Here is a 19,852-nt window from a genome sequence, read left to right as displayed (position 1 = left end):
GTGATGCCCACATCTCATGAAGGGAAAACATTTGGATTGGACTCAGATCTATTGGACTGAGTTGGTTTGGAATGAGTTGAATTGTATTGAGCTGAGTTGAATTGGATTCAGCGCAGTCAAACTCAATCCAATCCAAAGCAGCTCAATGCAACTCAGCCCAATCCAAATCAGTGTGTTGAAATGGTTTGAGCTCAACTGGATTGAGATGGTAGTGAAATAGTTCAAGCATGAATTTATGTCTCTCCATTTAACTAGTGATGTGTCATCCCCATAATACAAAATCCAAAATTTATGGTAAAACGATGTTTGAACCAATTCATCTTGATGCCACTGTCACTTGTGCACTGTAAGAGCTTGAAATAAAATACAAGGTAAGTCGTGTATTAAGCCATGTCTTGCATTCCAGCATTTTAATCATTAAGTACATTGCATAACATTAGCATAGGTTAAGTTACAGCATTTCTAAGGTTATATAGGTTCATAAGGTCAAACTGCTGTTGGGCACCTCACAGTTTTTATTTACAGATGGAGATCTGAACACAGTGAGAGCTGCATTACCTGATGCATTAGAGTTATTTAAAGTACTTTTGATTATTTGAGACAAAGACAATTAAGAATAAGCTCAATGCACAAATACGCAACAGATAATGTAGCATTAATACCAAGGCAATAACTAGTAGAGAATGGAGATAGCTCAGGACAATGGACAGGTTAACTGACGATGTTGGGGAATCTTTAACATTATTCAGCAGGGCTTGGGCACCAAGATGTAATATTGCAAAGTGGAAACAAGTGTACACAGGTCTAGGGGCAACAATTTACAGATGCAAATAATACAGAATTAGTTGCAGCCATAGAAAATATGATGAGTTGTAAATTAGTTTGGGAATCTCTCTGTGCCTAAATACGGGTGTTAATAAGGTTGGTGACTTACAGGCACAAACAGGAATATTATGTATTGATGGTATCTGAGACCTGCTTCAAAAAAGCAGATGTTTAATATTTCTAGGTACAAAGGAAAGATAGGGAAGGAAAGAAGGGAGAAGGGGCAGCAATTTTGATTCAGGAAAATAATATACTGCTAATGCCCTTTGAAGGGTGAAAGACAGAAACTACTTGGTTGGACATAAGAAATAATAGTGCCGTTATTTGGTATATTTTGTAGACCACCAAATTTGGGATGGAGATAGAGGAGCAGATTTGCTGGAAAATTCCTGAGAGGTGCAAGAACAATCAAGTAGTGACAATGGAATATTTTTAACTACCCCAATATTGAATGGGACAGTTACTGTGTGAAGGGAAGAGAGCAGGAGGAATTTCTTAAACATATTCAGGGGAATTACTTTTGTCAGTCTGCTTCCTGTCCAACTAGAAAGGAGGCATCCCTGGATCTAGCCTGGGAATGAAGTGAGTTAACTGGAAAATATCACAGCGGGGAAACTATAATTCTAGTGATCATAGTATCATAGAATTTAAATTAATCATGAAAGAGCAGACTGAAGCAAAATTACTTAACATAACGGAGTGCTAATTTCAATGAATTGAGCAAGGATCAGTCCAGTTAAAGAACGACAGGCAGAAATGAAACAGAGCAATGGAAGCACTTTAAGAATAGATGGTTTAGTTAGAGTCTGGGTACAACCCCGCAAAGAGTAACAGACAGGCAACCAAATCAAGAGCTCATGGTTGCTAAAGGAGTTGAAGAATAGGATGACACCGAAAAAGAGAGTGCATAAGCTTGATAATATAAGGGAAGAGGCTGAATATTTAAAAAAACACCAAGGAGAAATGAAAAAACATAAGGGAGCAAGGAGGCAGCATGACAACAGATTGACGGTTAACATTAAAAGGCAACTTAAAGGTCTCCATTGGCATATTAACTGCAAAAGGGTTGTCAGAGGCAGGCGGGGCGGATTAGGGACAACAATAGAACTGACCCGGGCAGGAAGCATGGCAGAGGTTTACCATGGAAGAGAACTTTGCTAAAATGAGAGGTTGTTGATATCACTGGTTGAAGAGGTGGTACTAGAAAGGCTGGTAGTAAGTGAAGTGAACAAGTCACTTGGTCTGGATGGGAGGCATCCAAGATTCCTGAGTGAATTAAGGGTAGAAACTGTGGATGTGCTGGTCACACTCATGATACAGCAGTGATGCTGGAGCACTGGATAATTGCAAATATTACACCCTGGTTCAAAAAAGAGGAGAAGAAATCTGCAGGCCAGTCACTTTAATATTGGTGGAAGGCAAGCTATAAAAAAACAATGAGCCTGAAGGAAATGAATAGCCACTTGGAAAAGCTTCCACCACCTCCTCCGGCAGCCAATTCCAGGCACCCACTATCCTCTGTAAAAAAAGCTTCCCTCGCACATCTCCTCTAAAGTTTGCCTCTCGCTCCTTAAACCCATGTTCCCTAGTAATGACTCTCCCACTCTGGGAAAAAGCTTCTGAATATTCACTCTGTCCGTGCCCCTGCTGGATAGGATGCCAGATTCAATAGGGGATTAGATCATTATTCGAATGAGGAGAATTGCAAGATATGAAGAAAGAGTGAGGGAAATGGGGCTCAATCGGCCTCTTTCTGTCATATATTGTTATATTACTCTATATTGTTGTCTTATCCTATATTGTATTATCCTGTACCTTTGCATGATTCTATACTGTTCCATTATCCTATGTTTATATATTGGAAATAAACAGCTAATTTGTTATGGATTACCCAACGACTCAGAGTGGAGTAAGTTTTCCTGTCTTTGAAATTTCTAATAGGCACTAATATACTTCAGACTCTACAGTCACCACAGTATCCACTGGGAAGTAGAATACCTATTGAGGAGTAGTCAGAATTTCAGCAATATCTGAACAAATACAGCAGAGTTTGGTGATGGGGACCATCTCCAAGTACAAAGAACAAAGAAAAGTACAGCACAGGAACAGGCCCTTCAGCCCTCCAAGCCCATGTCGACCATGCTGCCTATCTAAACTAAAATCTTCTACACTTCTTGGGTCCGCATCCCTCTATTCCCATCCTATTCATGTATTTGTCAAGATGCCCCTTAAATAGAACATAGAACATAGAACAATACAGCGCAGTACAGGCCCTTCGGCCCACGATGTTGCACCGAAACAAAAGCCATCTAACCTACACTATGCCATTATCATCCATATGTTTATCCAATAAACTTTTAAATGCCCTCAATGTTGGCGAGTTCACTACTGTAGCAGGTAGGGCATTCCATGGCCTCACTACTCTTTGCGTAAAGAACCTACCTCTGACCTCTGTCCTATATCTATTACCCCTCAGTTTAAAGTTATGTCCCCTCGTGCCAGCCATATCCATCCACGGGAGAAGGCTCTCACTGTCCACCCTATCCAACCCCCTGATCATTTTGTATGCCTCTATTAAGTCTCCTCTTAACCTTCTTCTCTCCAACGAAAACAACCTCAAGTCCATCAGCCTTTCCTCATAAGATTTTCCCTCCATACCAGGCAACATCCTGGTGAATCTCCTCTGCACCCGCTCCAAAGCCTCCACGTCCTTCCTATAATGCGGTGACCAGAACTGTACGCAATACTCCAAATGCGGCCGTACCAGAGTTCTGTACAGCTGCAACATGACCTCCCGACTCCGGAACTCAATCCCTCTACCAATAAAGGCCAACACTCCATAGGCCTTCTTCACAACCCTATCAACCTGGGTGGCAACTTTCAGGGATCTATGTACATGGACACCTAGATCCCTCTGCTCATCCCACTTTCAAGAACTTTACCATTAGCCAAATATTCCGCATTCCTGTTATTCCTTCCAAAGTGAATCACCTCACACTTCTCTACATTAAACTCCATTTGCCACCTCTCAGCCCAGCTCTGCAGCTTATCTATATCCCTCTGTAACCTGCTACATCCTTCCACACTATCGACAACACCACCGACTTTAGTATCGTCTGCAAATTTACTCACCCACCCTTCTGCGCCTTCCTCTAGGTCATTGATAAAAATGACAAACAGCAACGGCCCCAGAACAGATCCTTGTGGTACTCCACTTGTGACTGTACTCCATTCTGAACATTTCCCATCAACCACCACCCTCTGTCTTCTTTCAGCTAGCCAATTTCTGATCCACATCTCTAAATCACCCTCAATCCCCAGCCTCCGTATTTTTTGCAATAGCCTACCGTGGGGAACCTTATCAAACGCTTTGCTGAAATCCATATACACCACATCAACTGCTCTACCCTCGTCTACCTGTTCAGTCACCTTCTCAAAGAACTCAATAAGGTTTGTGAGGCATGACCTACCCTTCACAAAGCCATGCTGACTATCCCTGATCATATTATTCCTATCTAGATGATTATAAATCTTGTCTCTTAGAATCCCCTCCAAGACTTTACCCACTACAGACGTGAGGCTCACCGGTCTATAGTTGCCGGGGTTGTCTCTGCTCCCCTTTTTGAACAAAGGGACCACATTTGCTGTCCTCCAGTCCTCTGGCACTATTCCTGTAGCCAATGATGACATAAAAATCAAAGCCAAAGGTCCAGCAATCTCTTCCCTGGCCTCCCAGAGAATCCTAGGATAAATCCCATCAGGTCCCGGGGACTTATCTATTTTCAGCCTGTCCAGAATTGCCAACACCTCTTCCCTACGTACCTCAATGCCATCTATTCTATTAGCCTGGGGCTCAGCATTTTCCTCCACAACATTATCTTTTTCCTGAGTGAATACTGACGAAAAATATTCATTTAGTATCTCGCCTATCTCTTCAGACTCCACGCACAATTTCCCATCCCTGTCCTTGACTGGTCCTACTCTTTCCCTAGTCATTCGCTTCTTCCTGACATACCTATAGAAAGCTTTTGGGTTTTCCTTGATCCTTCCTGCCAAATACTTCTCATGTCCCCTCCTTGCTCGTCTTAGCTCTCTCTTTAGATCCTTCCTCGCTACCTTGTAACTATCCATCGCCCCAACCGAAACTTCACACTTCATCTTCACATAGGCCTCCTTCTTCCTCTTAACAAGAGATTCCACTTCCTTGGTAAACCAATGTCACTATCGACCCTGCTTCCACCACCTCCTCCGGTAGCAAGTTCCAGGCACCCACTACCCTCTGTGTAAAAAAACCTGCCTCGTACATCTACTCTAAACCTTGCCCCTCGCACCTTAAACCTGTGTCCCCTAGTAATTGACTCCTCTACCCTGGGAAAAAGCCTCTGACTATCCACTCTGTCTGTGCCCCTCATAGTTTTGTAGACCTCTATCAGGTCACCCCTTAACCTCCGTCGTTCCAGTGAAAACAAACCGAGTTTATTCAACCGCTCCTCATAGCTAATGCCCTCCATACCAGGCAACATCCTGGTAAATCTCTTCTGCATCCTCTTTAAAGCCTCCACATCCTTCCGGTAGTGTGGCGACCAGAATTGAACACTATACTCCAAGTGTGGCCTAACTAAGGTTCTATACAGCTGCAACATGACTTGCCAATTCTTATACTCATTGCCCCGGTCAATGAAGGCAAGCATGCCGTATGCCTTCTTGACTACCTTCTCCACCTGTGTTGCCCCTTTCAATGACCTGTGGACCTGTACTCCTAGATCTCTCTGACTTTCAATACTCTTGAGGGTTCTACCATTCACTGTATATTCCCTACCTGCATTAACGTTCCAAAATGCATTACCTCATATTTGTCCGGATTAAATTCCATCTAACATCTCTCCGCCCAAGTACAGAAGAGTTAGCAAGTACATGATATGTCATCACACTCATGAACAGGAAGATGTGCCTTTTTGACCTGCTGCTGCTCTGTTATCTTCAATTGGAGGGTTTCTGCTGAACCTGAAGCAGGTTCTTCAGGTACAGGAGTTTGGGGTTTGTCAGGTACAATTCCTGATGAACTATATTCGCACAGAAGCACAGTGGTTAGCACTGTTGCTTCACAGCGCCAGGGTCCCAGGTTCGATTCCCGGCTTTGGTCACTGCCTGTGTGGAGTCTGCATGTTCTCGCAGTGTCCGCGAGGGTTTCCGTGGGTGCTCCAGTTTCCTCCCACAAGACCCGAAAGACATGCTTATTAGGTGAATTGAACATTCCTAATTCTCCCTCTGTGTACTCAAACAGGTGCCGGAGTGTGGTGACTCGGGGCTTTTCACAGTAACTTCATTGCAGTGTTAATGTGAGCCTACTTGTGACAATAATAAAGATTATTATTTTTTTTAATTAAAATTTATTTTTTTACGGTATCCAATTCATTTTTTCTAATTAAGGGGCAATTTAGCGTGGCCAATCCACCTACCCTGCACATCTTTGGGTTGTGGGGGCGAAACCCACGCAAACACGGGGAGAATGTACAAACTCCCCAGGGACAGTGACCCAGAGCCAGGATCGAACCTGGGACCTCGGCGCCGTGAGGCAGCAGTGCTATCCACTGCACCATTGTGCTGCCCTTAAAGATTGTTATTATTACATTCACGGAGAAGACCACATTCATAATCACTTTTTATTGAGATAGTTTGCCTTGGGAGGGTACGTGAGAGTAAGAGGGCCACAAAAGGAATAAATCTTTATTTCTATCAACAATTTGAAGATTTTTCTTTCTAATTAAGCCCTTTTCCCATCTACTGTTTCCCTTTCAGTCATGATGTGGGTAGGCCAGCTAAATATTCTGAGTCTCAGACCTTCACTACTGCTGTTACAAATCAGTCTCAAAGAGCTTTCTGAAGAATTCTCCGATGGTTTTGTCTCTCACTCCTCGATCTGCAATGGCTGACCTTCACTCTTCCTTGCAACGCCACTTACATTGGAGATGGCTGAGTGCGGAGATAGAGTCTGAATTTCACTCACTACGGGACACTTTGTGCTCTACTCCCCCTTTTCCTACCTTCTTTTCACACAGTTGCTGACCATGGCCATGCAGTGGCTGGCAGGAACTCACCATTGCTTCACCAGTTCTGGTGGATGGCCTCTGTTACAGCTTGGTCAGTACGTTTGTTCCTGTGAAATGGTATACTGTTGTAGTCCCTGCCTGGGAGCCAGTTTAGCTCAGTTGGTTTGACAGCTGGCTTGTGATGCAAAGCAAGACCAGCAATGCATGTTTAATTCCCACACTGGCCAAGGATATAATAATAATAATCGCATATTGTCACAAGTAGGCTTCAATGAAGCTCCTAGTCGCCACATTCCGGCACCTGTTCGAAGAGGTATGGGAATTGAACACGCACTGCTGGCCTTATTCTGCATTACAAGCCAGCTGTTTAGACCACTCTGCTAAACCAGCCCATATTTATGAAGGTCCATCGTCTCAACCTTGCCCCTCACTTGAGGTGTGATGATCCTCAGGTCAAATCACCACAAAACCCTTTCCCCTCAATGGGGAAAGTAGCCTATGGTCATCTGGGACAACGGCGACATTACTTTTTACTTACTGTAGTTACGGATATTGATCATATGAACATTGGAACAAAAATAGGCCATTCAGCCCATCAAGTCTGGTTTTGTATTCAATTTGATCATGGATAATTTGTATATGAACTCTTTTTACCTACCTTCATCCAATAACCATTAATGTCCTTGCCAAATAAACATCGATTGATGTCAGTTTTCACTTGATCGCTAGCTCAACAGCTTTTTGTGGGGGGAGGACTTCAATTGTTCACTAAGGGGCTAGCTCAGCACTTGGCCCGTATTGAGTTTTTATTGCTAAGTGTTACACTGGGCAGTACCTGCAACTAGCTCAAGGTAGCTCAGTGTGGAGAAGAGAGAAGACCCAGGACAGGAGACAATGTAAATTTTTTTTGGACCATGTTTAGGAATATGCAATGAACGGTAGGGCACTAGGAAGTACAGAGGGACCTTGAGGTGCATGTCCGTAGGTCTCTGAAGGCAGCAGGATGGGCAAATAAGGTGGTTAAGAAGGCATATGGGATACTTGCCTTTAATAACCAAAGCATATAATATAAGAGCAGCGAGGTTATGATGGAGCTCGATTAAGTGTTTGCTGGGCCACAACGAGAGTACTGTGTGCAGTTCTCTACACTATAAGAATGATGTGATTGCACTAGAAAGGGGGCAGAGGAGATTCACCAGGATATTGCCTGGGATGGAGTATTTCAGCTATGACGAGAGGTTGATTAGGCTGGGGCTGTTTACCTTAGAGCAGAGAAGGCTGAGGGGGAACTGATCGAGGTGTACAAAATCATGAGGGACATGGATAGGGTAGATAGGAAGGAACATTTCTCCTTGGTAGAGGGGTCAATAACCAGGGACATGGGTTAAGGTAAGAGGCAGGAGGTTTAGAGGGGATTTGAGGAAAAACATGTTCACCCAGAGGATGGTTGGAATCTTGAACTCACTGCCTGAACGGGTGGTGGAGGAGGGAACCCTCACAACATTTAGGAAGCATTTAGATGACCAATTGAAATACCATAGCTTACAAGGCTCCGGAGCAAGTGCTGGAAAATGAGATTAGAACAGATATGTGCTTGATGGCCAGTCCAACATGAGTACCAGAGAGGCACGTTTGCAGCACTGCGAAGCTCAGCATCTGTACGCTGGCAGCATTGCGATGCACAGCATCTGCACACTTGCAGCATCGTGGTGCACAGCGTCTGCATACTTGCAGCATTGCGGTGCACAGCATCTGCACACTTGCAGCATCGTGGTGCACAGCGTCTGCATACTTGCAGCATTGCAGTGCATAGCATCTGCATACTTGCAGCATTGCAGTGCACAGCGTCTGCATACTTGCAGTATTGCAGTGCACAGCATCTGCACGTTTGCGGCATTGCAGTGCACAGCATCTGCATACTTGCAGCATTGCGGTGCACAGTGTCTGCACGCTTGCGGCATTGCGATGCACGGCGTCTGCACACCCGCAGCATTGCCATGCAAGGCACCTGCACATTTACAGCAATACAATGCACAGCATCTGCACACCTGCAGCATTGCAATTCAGATCACCTGCATGTTTACAGCAATACTCAGCATTGCAGTGGACATGATCTGCACACTTGCAGCATTGCAATGCAGACCACCCGCACATTTGCAGCATTGTGATGCAGACCACCCGCACATTTGCAGCAATGCGATGCACAGTACTTGCATTCTTCCGTTACTTTCCCCTCCTTCTTGACCCGGGCCTGAGTTCTTTCAGCTCATTATAATATTGGAAAAGGGAGTGGCACTTCTGTCCTGAGCTACCATAACTCAACAGTATTTTTCATGTAAACTGCAAATCATGATTAATAACATAATAAATCTGCTTTGGTGTTGACCACGAACATCTACAGCTTTACATGAAGTGGTGAGGCGTGTCAGACAGACTGGTTACCTTATCAGGATACAACTCAACATTGATAATCATCAAACAGCAATTGCTGCTCAAATTGATTCTCTACCCATTGACATGGTGTCGGCATTGTTCATGGGAGAGTGCTGATGACAATTCAAATCACATTTAACAATCACAATTTTTAATCTCGGCTTCCTAAAAACGAATAAATTCCAATTTGTGTAGCTTGGCCAGTCAGTACTGCACCCAGTATGATACTGAGCAGGGCAGAGCAGTGAGCTCACAGACTCAATTCTCACTGGGTATCGAGTTCATTAATCCCAACCAGGGCTGTCAGTGGAATTGGCCTCAGTACCTCTAGGTTTAGAGGGGGAGAATTTAGAATTAACAAGTAGTGATCCTTGTGGAAGGTTATTGTGTATTGGGGGCACGTGTCGTGGGGGAGGGTGCATGTGTGAGTGTGCGCATGAATGTTTGTGTGTGTGAATGTGTGCGAGTGAATGTTTGTGTGTGTGTTTATGGGTGAATGTGTGTGCGTGAGTGTGGACGCCTGTGAATGTGTGCGTGCGTGTGAATGTGTGTGTGCGAATATGGTCTTGTGATGTTTCATCCTGTGAAAGAATTAATTCATGAAAAGGGACGCATGCACTTGAGAGTGCGGGCGGCAGAAGACTGAATGGATAACGGAGGGTATGGGCAGACTGGTGAAGGCATGGGTGGATGGAGGTGTGTGTGCATGGAATACGGAGCCTGAAGCTTAAATTGAATAATTTTTATTCAGTCCTTAAAAAAAATGAATTCCTCGACTAGATCAATCATAGAATCCCTACAATACAGGAAGAGGCCATTCGGCCCATCGATTCTGCACCGCTGCCTGGAAAGAGCACCCTACCTCACCTCAGTGAGAGAGGTGTTAGTGAGGGTGTGGGAGATGGTCAGTGAGGGAGGTGTTAGTGAGGGTGAGAGAGACGGTCAGTGAGGGAGGTGTTAGTCAGGGTGCGGGAGACGGTCAGTGAGGGAGGAGTTAGTGAGGGTGCGGGAGACGGTCAGTTAGGGAGGTGTTAGTGAGGGTGCGGGAGACGGTCAGTGAGGGAGGTGTTAGTGAGGGTGCCGGAGACGGTCAGTGAGGGATGTGTTAGTGAGGGTGCGGGAGATGGTCAGTGAGAGAGGTGTTAGTGAGGGTGCGGGAGACGGTCAGTGAGGGAGGTGTTAGTGAGGGTACGGGAGACGGTCAGTGAGAGAGGTGTTAGTGAGGGTGCGGGAGACGGTCAGTGAGGGAGGTGTTAGTGAGGGTGCGGGAGATGGTCAGTGGGGGAGGTGTTAGTGAGGGTGCGGGAGACGGTCAGTGAGGGTGGTGTTAGTGAGGGTGAAAGAGACGGTCAGTGAAGGAGGTGTTAATGAGGGTGCGGGAGACGGTCAGTGAAGGAGGTGTTAGTGAGGGTGCGGGAGACGGTCAGTGAGGGAGGTGTTAGTGAGGGTGCGGGAGACGGTCAGTGAGGGAGGTGTTAGTGAGGGTGCGGGAGACGGTCAGTGAGGGAGGTGTTAGTGAGGGTGAGAGAGACGGTCAGTGAGGGAGGTGTTAGTGAGGGTGCGGGAGACGGTCAGTGAGGGAGGTGTTAGTGAGGGTGAGAGAGACGGTCAGTGAGGGAGGTGTTAGTGAGGGTGAGAGAGACGGTCAGTGAGGGAGGCGTTAGTGAGGGTGCGGGAGACGGTCAGTGAGGGAGGTGTTAGTGAGGGTGCGGGAGACGGTCAGTGAGGGAGGTGTTAGTGAGGGTGAGAGAGACGGTCAGTGAGGGAGGTGTTAGTGAGGGTGCGGGAGACGGTCAGTGAGGGAGGTGTTAGTGAGGGTGAGATACATAGTGTCAGTGAGGGTGAAGCAGGCAGTGTCAGGGTGGCGAGGGTGTGGGAGATGGTGGCAAGGAGGGGTTGCTGTCAGTAGGGGTATGGGAAACGGTGTTAGTGAGAGAGGCGGTGTTAGTGAGGGGGGCGGCGTCACCGAGGGTAAGCAAGTGGTGTCGGGGGGGCAGTGCCATCGAGGGTGAGGAAGACGGTGTCAATGAGGGAGAGAGTGTTAGTGATGGAGGCGGTGTCAATGAGTGAGAGAGTGTAGTGAGGGTGAGGGAGGTGGTGTCAGTGAGGGTGAAGCAGGCAGTCTCAGGGAGGGGCCGCTATCAGCGTGTGTGGCGGGGGTACGCTGCCATCCAGCAAAGAATCACACAGATTGCAAAATACACCCTCCAGGCCATCAGTGAAAGATAGCCAGTTTTGTGAGAAGATGCCAACGATTATATGGCATGCAAACAATGAAATACAATTTCAGTCAGACTTATACAATGATCAGCTACGTTCCTTCAAACACATCAAACAGCTTTATTTAGAAAACACTGGAAAAGGAAACCACCTGAAATCAGGCTGGGAGTGGAGTCTTTTTCTGGGGAATCATGCCTTGAATTACTGGCTCTCTACTGACATATGTTGCCCAATAAACCAGGTTAAAAATGACAAAGAGAACAGGAAAGACAATTCGGGACATTTTGTCAACCTTGCTGACGCTGTTGTAAGTTTTCTTGCTCTTGAGAAGTTTCTCCTCGACTTTGCTCAGCTTGGCATGCGCCCCTGCACTCTTCGATATGGTAGCCAGGCTGGGATCCTTCGTGATGTTCAGCGTGTATGTTGTCCCAACAATATTATACGTATTGTTGGTCTTCTTGGCCAAAGTGACTGGTTCCCTTTTCTAGAATGGAGAATGCGGATAAAGTATCAAATACAAACAGGCCAACATTGAATAAAGGCGTAAATAGGGTATGATTTACAGTTCAAGGGGAAATGTGGAGCTGCAATTGGACAAAAAACAGACTTAACATTTCAGGGCGAAACACAGAGCAAGTTCGAGGGGCTGAGTGGCCTACTGATCCTCCTATTTCTTGTGGTCTTATGGTCTGTGGCCTTTCATGAGAACTGTAATACTTTAGCGATGTGCATATATGAACATACAAAATAGAAACAGAATTAGGCTATTCAGCCCCTCGAGTGTGCTCTCCCATTCAATAAGATCATGGCTGATCTGTTTGCATTGAGTTCCTCATTCCCATCTACTCCCGATAGCCTTTAATTCTCTGGACTTTCAAGAATCTATCTACCTGCACCGTTAAAATATTCACTGACTCCACCTTCTGAGGAACAGAGTTCCAATGTCGCACAATCCTCTGAGAGAAAGAAATCGTCCTCATCTCTGTCCGAAAAGACCAATAACCCCTCCTAACTTTTTTTTTTGACACTAAGGGAAATTTAGCATGGCCAATTCACCTAACCTGCACGTCTTTGGACTGTGGGAGGAAACCGGAGCACCCGAAGAAAACCCTTGCAGACACAAGGGGAACGTGCAGACTCCGCACAGACAGTGACCCAGCGGAGAATCGAACTTGGGACCCTGGCGCTGTGAGGCCGCAGTGCTATCCACTTGTGCTACCGTGCTGCTCTAGATGCTGTCTCACCAATGCCTGTACATCCGAGGCAAGACTTCTCCACTTTCATATTCAATCCCTTTTGCAATAAAGGCCAACTTTCCATTTGCCTTCCTAATTGCTTGCTGTATCTGCATGCTGACATTTTGTGATTCATTTTCAAGGGCACCCTGATCCCTCTGTACCACAATAATCTGACGTCTCTCTAAAGTTAAATATTATTCTGTTTTCCTGTTTTGTCTCCCAAAGTGAACAACCTCACACTTTCTGACATACTGCATCTTCTAATTTTTTGCCCACTTACATGCCCTAACTATATCCCTTTGCAAACTCTTTGGCTGGAGTTTCCGGCCATTCTCGCCGGCGGGATCTTCCAATCCTGCCGATGGCAAACGCCCGCTGTGGGTTTCTTGGTGGCGGGGGTGGGGGGATGCACAGAAGGCGAACCTACGGGTTGCCTCTGCCATGGCGAAACACATCACAAAAATTCTGAAAAAAACACCCTTTGTGTCCTCCTCACTACTAGCTTTGCTTTTATCATCAGTAAATCTGGAGACATTAGTCAGCCCCTTCATCCAAATCATTACATAGATTACAATAATTGAGGCCCCTGCGCTGATCCTTTTGGCACTCAACGAATTGCAGTTTGCCAATCTGAAAATGACCCAAATATCCTGACTTTGTTTTCCTGTTAGTTAGACAATTCTCTGTCCATGCAAATATATCCTAACACAATTAGCTACTATGTTATGCACAACCTTTTTATGTGGCACCTTTTCAAAGACCGTTTGGAAATCCAAATATACTACATCTACCGGCTCCCCTTTATCCATCCTGCTTGTTAATTCCACAAAGAATTCCAATAACTTTGTCAAACATGATTTCCGTTTCATAGAACAATGTCAATTGTCTGATTGCATTATGATTTTCTAAATATTCTCCACTATCACCTTAATTGTAATTTCCCAATGACTGATGTTAGATTAACTGGCCTATAGTTACCTATTTCGGTCTCCCTCCTTTCTTCAATCGAGTGATTTTCCAATCCACTGGGGCCATTCCAGGATCCAGGAAATTTTGTTAGATTGCAAACAATGCACCTGCTATCACTACAGCCTAAGACCTTAAGATGCAGGCCATCAGTTTGGGACAGCCTTTTCTCAGGGTGGAAGAGACAATTACTGGGAGGCATAGGTTTAAGGTTTGAGTGGAAAGGTTTAAAGGAGATGTATGAGGGGAGTTTCTTTACACAGATGGTGTTGGGAGCCTGGAACTCGCTGCCAGGGGAGATAGTAGAAGCAGATACGATAGTGACTTTTAAGGGGCATCTTGACAAATACATGAATAGGATGGGAGTAGAGGGACGTGGTCCCTGGATGAGTATTTTTTTTTAGTTCAGACAGACAGCATGGTTGGTGCAGGCTTGGAGGGCTGAAGGGCCTGTTCCTATGCTGTACGTTTCTTTGTCCTTTGTTGTTTACTCCAATAGTTTTTTCATGTATGGAACGATCTGTCTGGACTATATACAGAAAAAAGCTTTTCACTGTACCTCGGTACACATGACAATCTAAAATCTGCATCCTTCCTGATAAGTTCAAAGGACAATACAGCACAGAACAGGCCCTTCAGCCTCCAAGCCTGTACCGGTTCCTCTCCAGTCCCAAAGAAGATGATCCTGGCACTGGGCTGACAACACAACGTTTTGGTGGCACGGTAGCACAGTGGTTAGCACTGTTGCTTCACAGCGCCAGGGTCCCAGGTTCGATTCTCGCTTGGGTCACTGTCTGTGCGGAGTTTGCACGTTCTCCCCGTGTCTGGGTGGGTTTCCTCCGGGTGCTCCAGTTTCCTCCCACAAGTCCTGAAAGACGTGCCTGTGAGGTGAATTGGACATTCTGAATTCTCCCTCTGTGTACCCGAACAGGTTCGGAGTGTGGCGACTAGGGGCTTTTCACAGTAACTTCATTGCAGTGTTAATGTAAGCCTACTTGCGACACTAATAAAGATTAGTATTCTTAAATTAAGGCTCTCAGCTGCAGAGAACTGAGTATGTGCATGTGACCCTCCTGCAACATTCCTTTTAACTCTCCCAGCCCCCAAACTGGATTGGCACTCTACATCCTGGTGCTATGGTCAGTTTGCGCATTCTTCTTGTAGTCCCTGCTCTCGGCCACACAAGTTGCAGGAGCCTTGAACCTATTGGACAAGTGCTGAGTCTCCTCCATTGCTGCCGTCTCGATCCCCATACCGTCTTCTCTTGCAGTAACACTCTCCTGTCCTGATCGCAGATCAAATCCTAAGGGGTGTGAGTACCTCCTGGAACAAAGTTTCCAGGTAACTTTCCCTCGCCCAGATGCATCACGGTGTCTGAAACCCAGACTTCAGTTCATCAACTCTGAGCCATAGTTCCTCGAATGGCATAAACGTACTGTTGAAGTGGTTGCCGTGGATCAACTGGTGTCCACCAGCTCCCACATGCTAGAGCTGCAATACACCCTCTGCCATCTTTGTTTAACTAATTGCTGGACATTTGGCTTTGATTTTTATGTCATCATTGGCTACAGGAATAGTGCCAGAGGACTGGAGGATAGCAAATGTGGTCCCTTTGTTCAAAAAGGGGAGCAGAGACAACCCCGGCAACTATAGACCGGTGAGCCTCACGTCTGTAGTGGGTAAAGTCTTGGAGGGGATTATAAGAGACAAGATTTACAATCATCTAGATAGGAATAATATGATCAGGGATAGTCAGCATGGCTTTGTAAAGGGTAGGTCATGCCTCACAAACCTTATCGAGTTCTTTGAGAAGGTGACTGAACAGGTAGACGAGGGTAGAGAAGTTGATGTGGTGTATATGGATTTCAGTAAAGCGTTTGATAAGGTTCCCCGCGGTAGGCTATTGCAGAAAATACGGAGGCTGGGGATTGAGGGTGATTTAGAGATGTGGATCAGAAATTGGCTAGCTGAAAGAAGACAGAGGGTGGTGGTTGATGGGAAATGTTCAGAATGGAGTTCAGTTACAAGTGGCGTACCACAAGGATCTGTTCTGGGGCCGTTGCTGTTTGTCATTTTTATCAATGACCTAGAGGAAGGCGCAGAAGGGTGGGTGAGTAAATTTGCAGACGACACTAAAGTCGGTGGTGTTGTCGACAGTGTGGAAGGATGTAGCAGGTTACAGAGGGACATAGATAAGCTGCAAAGCTGGGCTGAGAGGTGGCAAATGGAGTTTAATGTAGAGAAGTGTGAGGTGATTCACTTTGGAAGGAATAACAGGAATGCGGAATATTTGGCTAATGGTAAAGTTCTTGAAAGTGGGATGAGCAGAGGGATTTAGGTGTCCATGTACATAGATCCCTGAAAGTTGCCACCCAGGTTGATAGGGTTGTGAAGAAGGCCTATGGAGTGTTGGCCTTTATTGGTAGAGGGATTGAGTTCCGGAGTCAGGAGGTCATGTTGCAGCTGTACAAAACTCTGGTTCGGCCGCATTTGGAGTATTGCGTACAGTTCTGGTCACCGCATTATAGGAAGGACGTGGAGGCTTTGGAGCGGGTGCAGAGGAGATTTACCAGGATGTTGCCTGGTATGGAGGGAAAATCTTATGAGGAAAGGCTGATGGACTTGAGGTTGTTTTCGTTGGAGAGAAGAAGGTTAAGAGGAGACTTAATAGAGGCATACAAAATGATCAGGGGGTTAGATAGGGTGGACAGTGAGAGCCTTCTCCCGCGGATGGAAATGGCTGGCACGAGGGGACATAGCTTTAAACTGAGGGGTAATAGATATAGGACAGAGGTCAGAGGTAGGCTCTTTACGCAAAGAGTGGTGAGGCAGTGGAATGCCCTACCTGCAACAGTAGTGAACTCGCCAACATTGAGGGCATTTAAAAGTTTATTGGATAAGCATATGGATGATAATGGCATAGTGTAGGTTAGATGGCTTTTGTTTTGGTGCAACATCGTGGGCCGAAGGGCCTGTACTGCGCTGTATTGTTCCATGTTCTATGTTCTATGTTCTAATTAGGGATCAAGTTTAGAAGTATCACTCAGCTGTTGCTTGTGTTATAGTTTAACTGGTTAATCTATAAATTTAGTCTGATACTTATATCTCCCCAGTATAGATTTGAACTGCTACCTGCATTTAGAGGGATAAAAACTTAAAACTCACCAAACATTCACTTACCTGCTCACCTAGTTAATCCTTGAGCACTTACCAGCTTCTGGAGGTTGGAAAAATGACATAAAAACCAACATTTCCTTCCCCGCCTGCACTGAATTCCCAAGTTAACAGTCATACATTGTTGTACTCAGACCTCATCATACTCTGTCTTCTCACACCTCTCAATAGGCCATTGAACCTATTCCAATAGGTTTCTGGTTGACCGCTATTTTAACTTCATTTCACTAATTTGGTTCCACATACCTTAATACCCTTACTCATAAAAGATTGTTTCAATCACAGTTGAAAAAAATTCAATTGATCTTCAGCCTGAATGGCTTTTGGGAGAAGTTTCTCGGTTTCCAGCAATCTTTGCATGAGATAAAGTTTCCTGATCTTTGAGTGGCCGAGCTATAATCTTGAAGGTTATGTCCTCTTGTTCTGGACTCTCCCTGCTGGAGAAATAGACTTTATCTATCCTGTCAATTCCTTATATCATCTCAATTTATGGGCCTTTTACTTGCAAGGGAATACAAACCTAATCTATGAAGTATATCTTCTCTATTTATCACTTTTAATATCTTCTACACATAAATCAGTGTCTGAGCATCTGTTTCAGGTCCCCACACAGAGCATCACAAGCGTTGCTGAACAGCATTGGTAGCGTCACCAATAGAAGCAAAGTTCAGAATAAGACCTTCTGTAGATGAAAGACGGGTAGGCTAGCAGGAGTCCACAGCTATCATAATCACATGCCCATCCTCTATCCAGCTTCAAGTCCCCACCCTCAATCCATTAAACATTCCTTGGGCCTGTTGCTGGTGAGGCAAGTGGCACAATATTTGTGTGGACGAGCTGCTTGTCGAGGTGCATCAGGTTCGGGCACAAAATGTTAACGAGTCTCAAGACTCAATATTGGGCTGGACTTGTGGCCTCTTGGCTAGGGAACATGGCCAACTTGTGCACATTGATTCTGGGTTTGAGGAATGCAACCAATGCCCACACAGCACATTCCTGCTAGACCAGCCAGCCGGTGCTCTCTAACCAGCTGGACACTGTTTAAGCATTAGCAAAGAAGAAACAAGTTCAACTGAGATCTAAAAATACCAATCCAAGATGATTAGGCCAGGAATTACTTTGTGGCTACATTCACAGAAGAAGACACAGAAAATCGCTCAGAAATACTAGACAACCGAGGAACTTGTGAAACTGAGGCAATGAAAGAAATTAGTTTTAGGAAAGAGGTAGTACTTGAAAAGTTAACTGGACTGAAGGTTGACGGATGCCCTGGACCAGATGGGCTATCTCCCAGAGTGTTGAAAGAGGCTCCTGCAGACTGCAAAATGTAGCAACTGTAACCCCCACTATTTACGAGGGGAGGGACAGGGAGAGAATGGGGAACTACATACCTGTTAGTTTGACGTCTGTAAAGTGAAAATGTTAGAATCCATTCTAAAGGATGTAATAACTCGACATTTAGTAAAGAATGGTAAAATTGGGCAGAGTCAACATGGATTTATGAAAGGGAAATTATGTTTCACAAACCTGATGGAACCTTTTGAGTATGGTACTTGTAGCATTGATAGCGGAGAACCAGTGGATGTGATGTTTTTGGATTTTCAGATTATCGATAAAATTCCACACAGGAGGTTAGTAAACAAAGTTAGAGCACATGGGTTTTGGAGTTAATATACTGCAATGGATTGAGAATTGGTTAACAGACCCAAAACAGAATAGGAATAAGCAGAACACTCTCAGGATGGCAGGCTATTACGAGTGAGGGGCAAAGAAATTTCACATGGAAGTAAATGGGCCAGATGGAATTTAATGTGAATTAGTGTGGAGTTATTCACTTTGGTAGAAAACACAGAAGGCAGAGGGTTGGATTCTCCGCTGTTGGGATTCTCCGTTTCGCTGGCTGTGCACCCATACCCGGGGATTTCCTGACTGCGTGGAACTGCTCACAATGGGGAACCCCATCATTCGCCTGGCCGAACGGAGAATCCCGCTGTCGGTGGGGACACGCCGTACCAGAAAACTGGTGCGACGGGCCGGAGAATCCTTCCCAGAATGTTTCCTACATGGCGATAGGTTGGAAAGTGCTGATGTCCAATGGGACCTGAGTGTCCTTACCCATGAGTCATTAAAAGCCAGCAGGCAGGTGCAGCAAGCAATTAGGAAGGCATATGTTAGCCATTGGGAGGCTGTGGCGTAGTGGTATTGTCGTTGGAATAGTAATCCAGACACCCAGAGTTTTCTCCTTTCTGGAAGGAAATCTGTCATCCTTACCTGGTCTGACCTACATGTGAGTCTAGATTTGCAGTGATGCGGTAAAATGCCACTCGGTTTGAGGGCAATTGGGGATGGGTGACAAATGCTGGCATTTCCTGCAACCCCACATCCCATGATATGGGGTTGCAGGAAATAGGGGTAAAGGCATGCAATTGCAAAGAGCCTGGATGAGACTGCACCTGGGGCATTGTGTACTGTTTTGTTCCCCTTATCTAAGGAAGGCTATACTTGCAACAGAGGGAATGCAGTGAAGGTTCGCTAAAATAATCCCTGGGATAGCAGGTTTGTCTTATGAGGGGAGATTGAGGAAACTGGGCCCATATTCCATAGAGTTTCAAAGAATGAGAGATGATCTTATTGAAACTTATAATTTTCTTACAAGGCGGCACGGTGAAGTGGTTAGCACTGCTGCCTCGCAGCATCAGGGATCTGGGTTCAATTCCAGCCTTGAGTGATTGTCTGTGTGGAGTTTGCACGTTCTCACCTTGTCTGCATGGGTTTCCTCCGGGTGCTCCGGTTTCCTCCCACAGTCCACAGTCCAAAGGTTAGGTGGGGTTACAGAGTTACAGGGATAGGGTAGGGGCAGTGCAGACTCGATGGCTGAATGGCCTCCTTCTGCACTGTAGGGATTCTATGGTATGACAGGGTGGATGTAGATAGGATGCTTTCTCT

The 19,852-nt window shown here is 45.6% G+C and overlaps 1 protein-coding gene across 1 annotated transcript in view; it reads right to left on the bottom strand.

The window, feature by feature from the left end:
- Nucleotides 1–383: 383 nt before the first annotated feature.
- The window catches only part of LOC140420864 (gamma-aminobutyric acid receptor subunit alpha-3-like), a 632,301-nt gene continuing 612,832 nt past the window's right edge, over nucleotides 384–19,852 (bottom strand). Inside the window, exon 10 of the mRNA XM_072504959.1 lies at nucleotides 384–12,012. Coding sequence (XP_072361060.1) covers nucleotides 11,686–12,012 — 327 coding nt within the window. The 3' untranslated portion in view covers nucleotides 384–11,685. The remainder of the gene's footprint in view (nucleotides 12,013–19,852) is intronic.

The sequence above is a fragment of the Scyliorhinus torazame genome, chromosome 5 (genome assembly GCF_047496885.1).
Source record: "Scyliorhinus torazame isolate Kashiwa2021f chromosome 5, sScyTor2.1, whole genome shotgun sequence".
Taxonomy (NCBI): Eukaryota; Metazoa; Chordata; class Chondrichthyes; order Carcharhiniformes; family Scyliorhinidae; genus Scyliorhinus; species Scyliorhinus torazame.
This window is presented reverse-complemented; position numbering and strand designations above follow the sequence as displayed.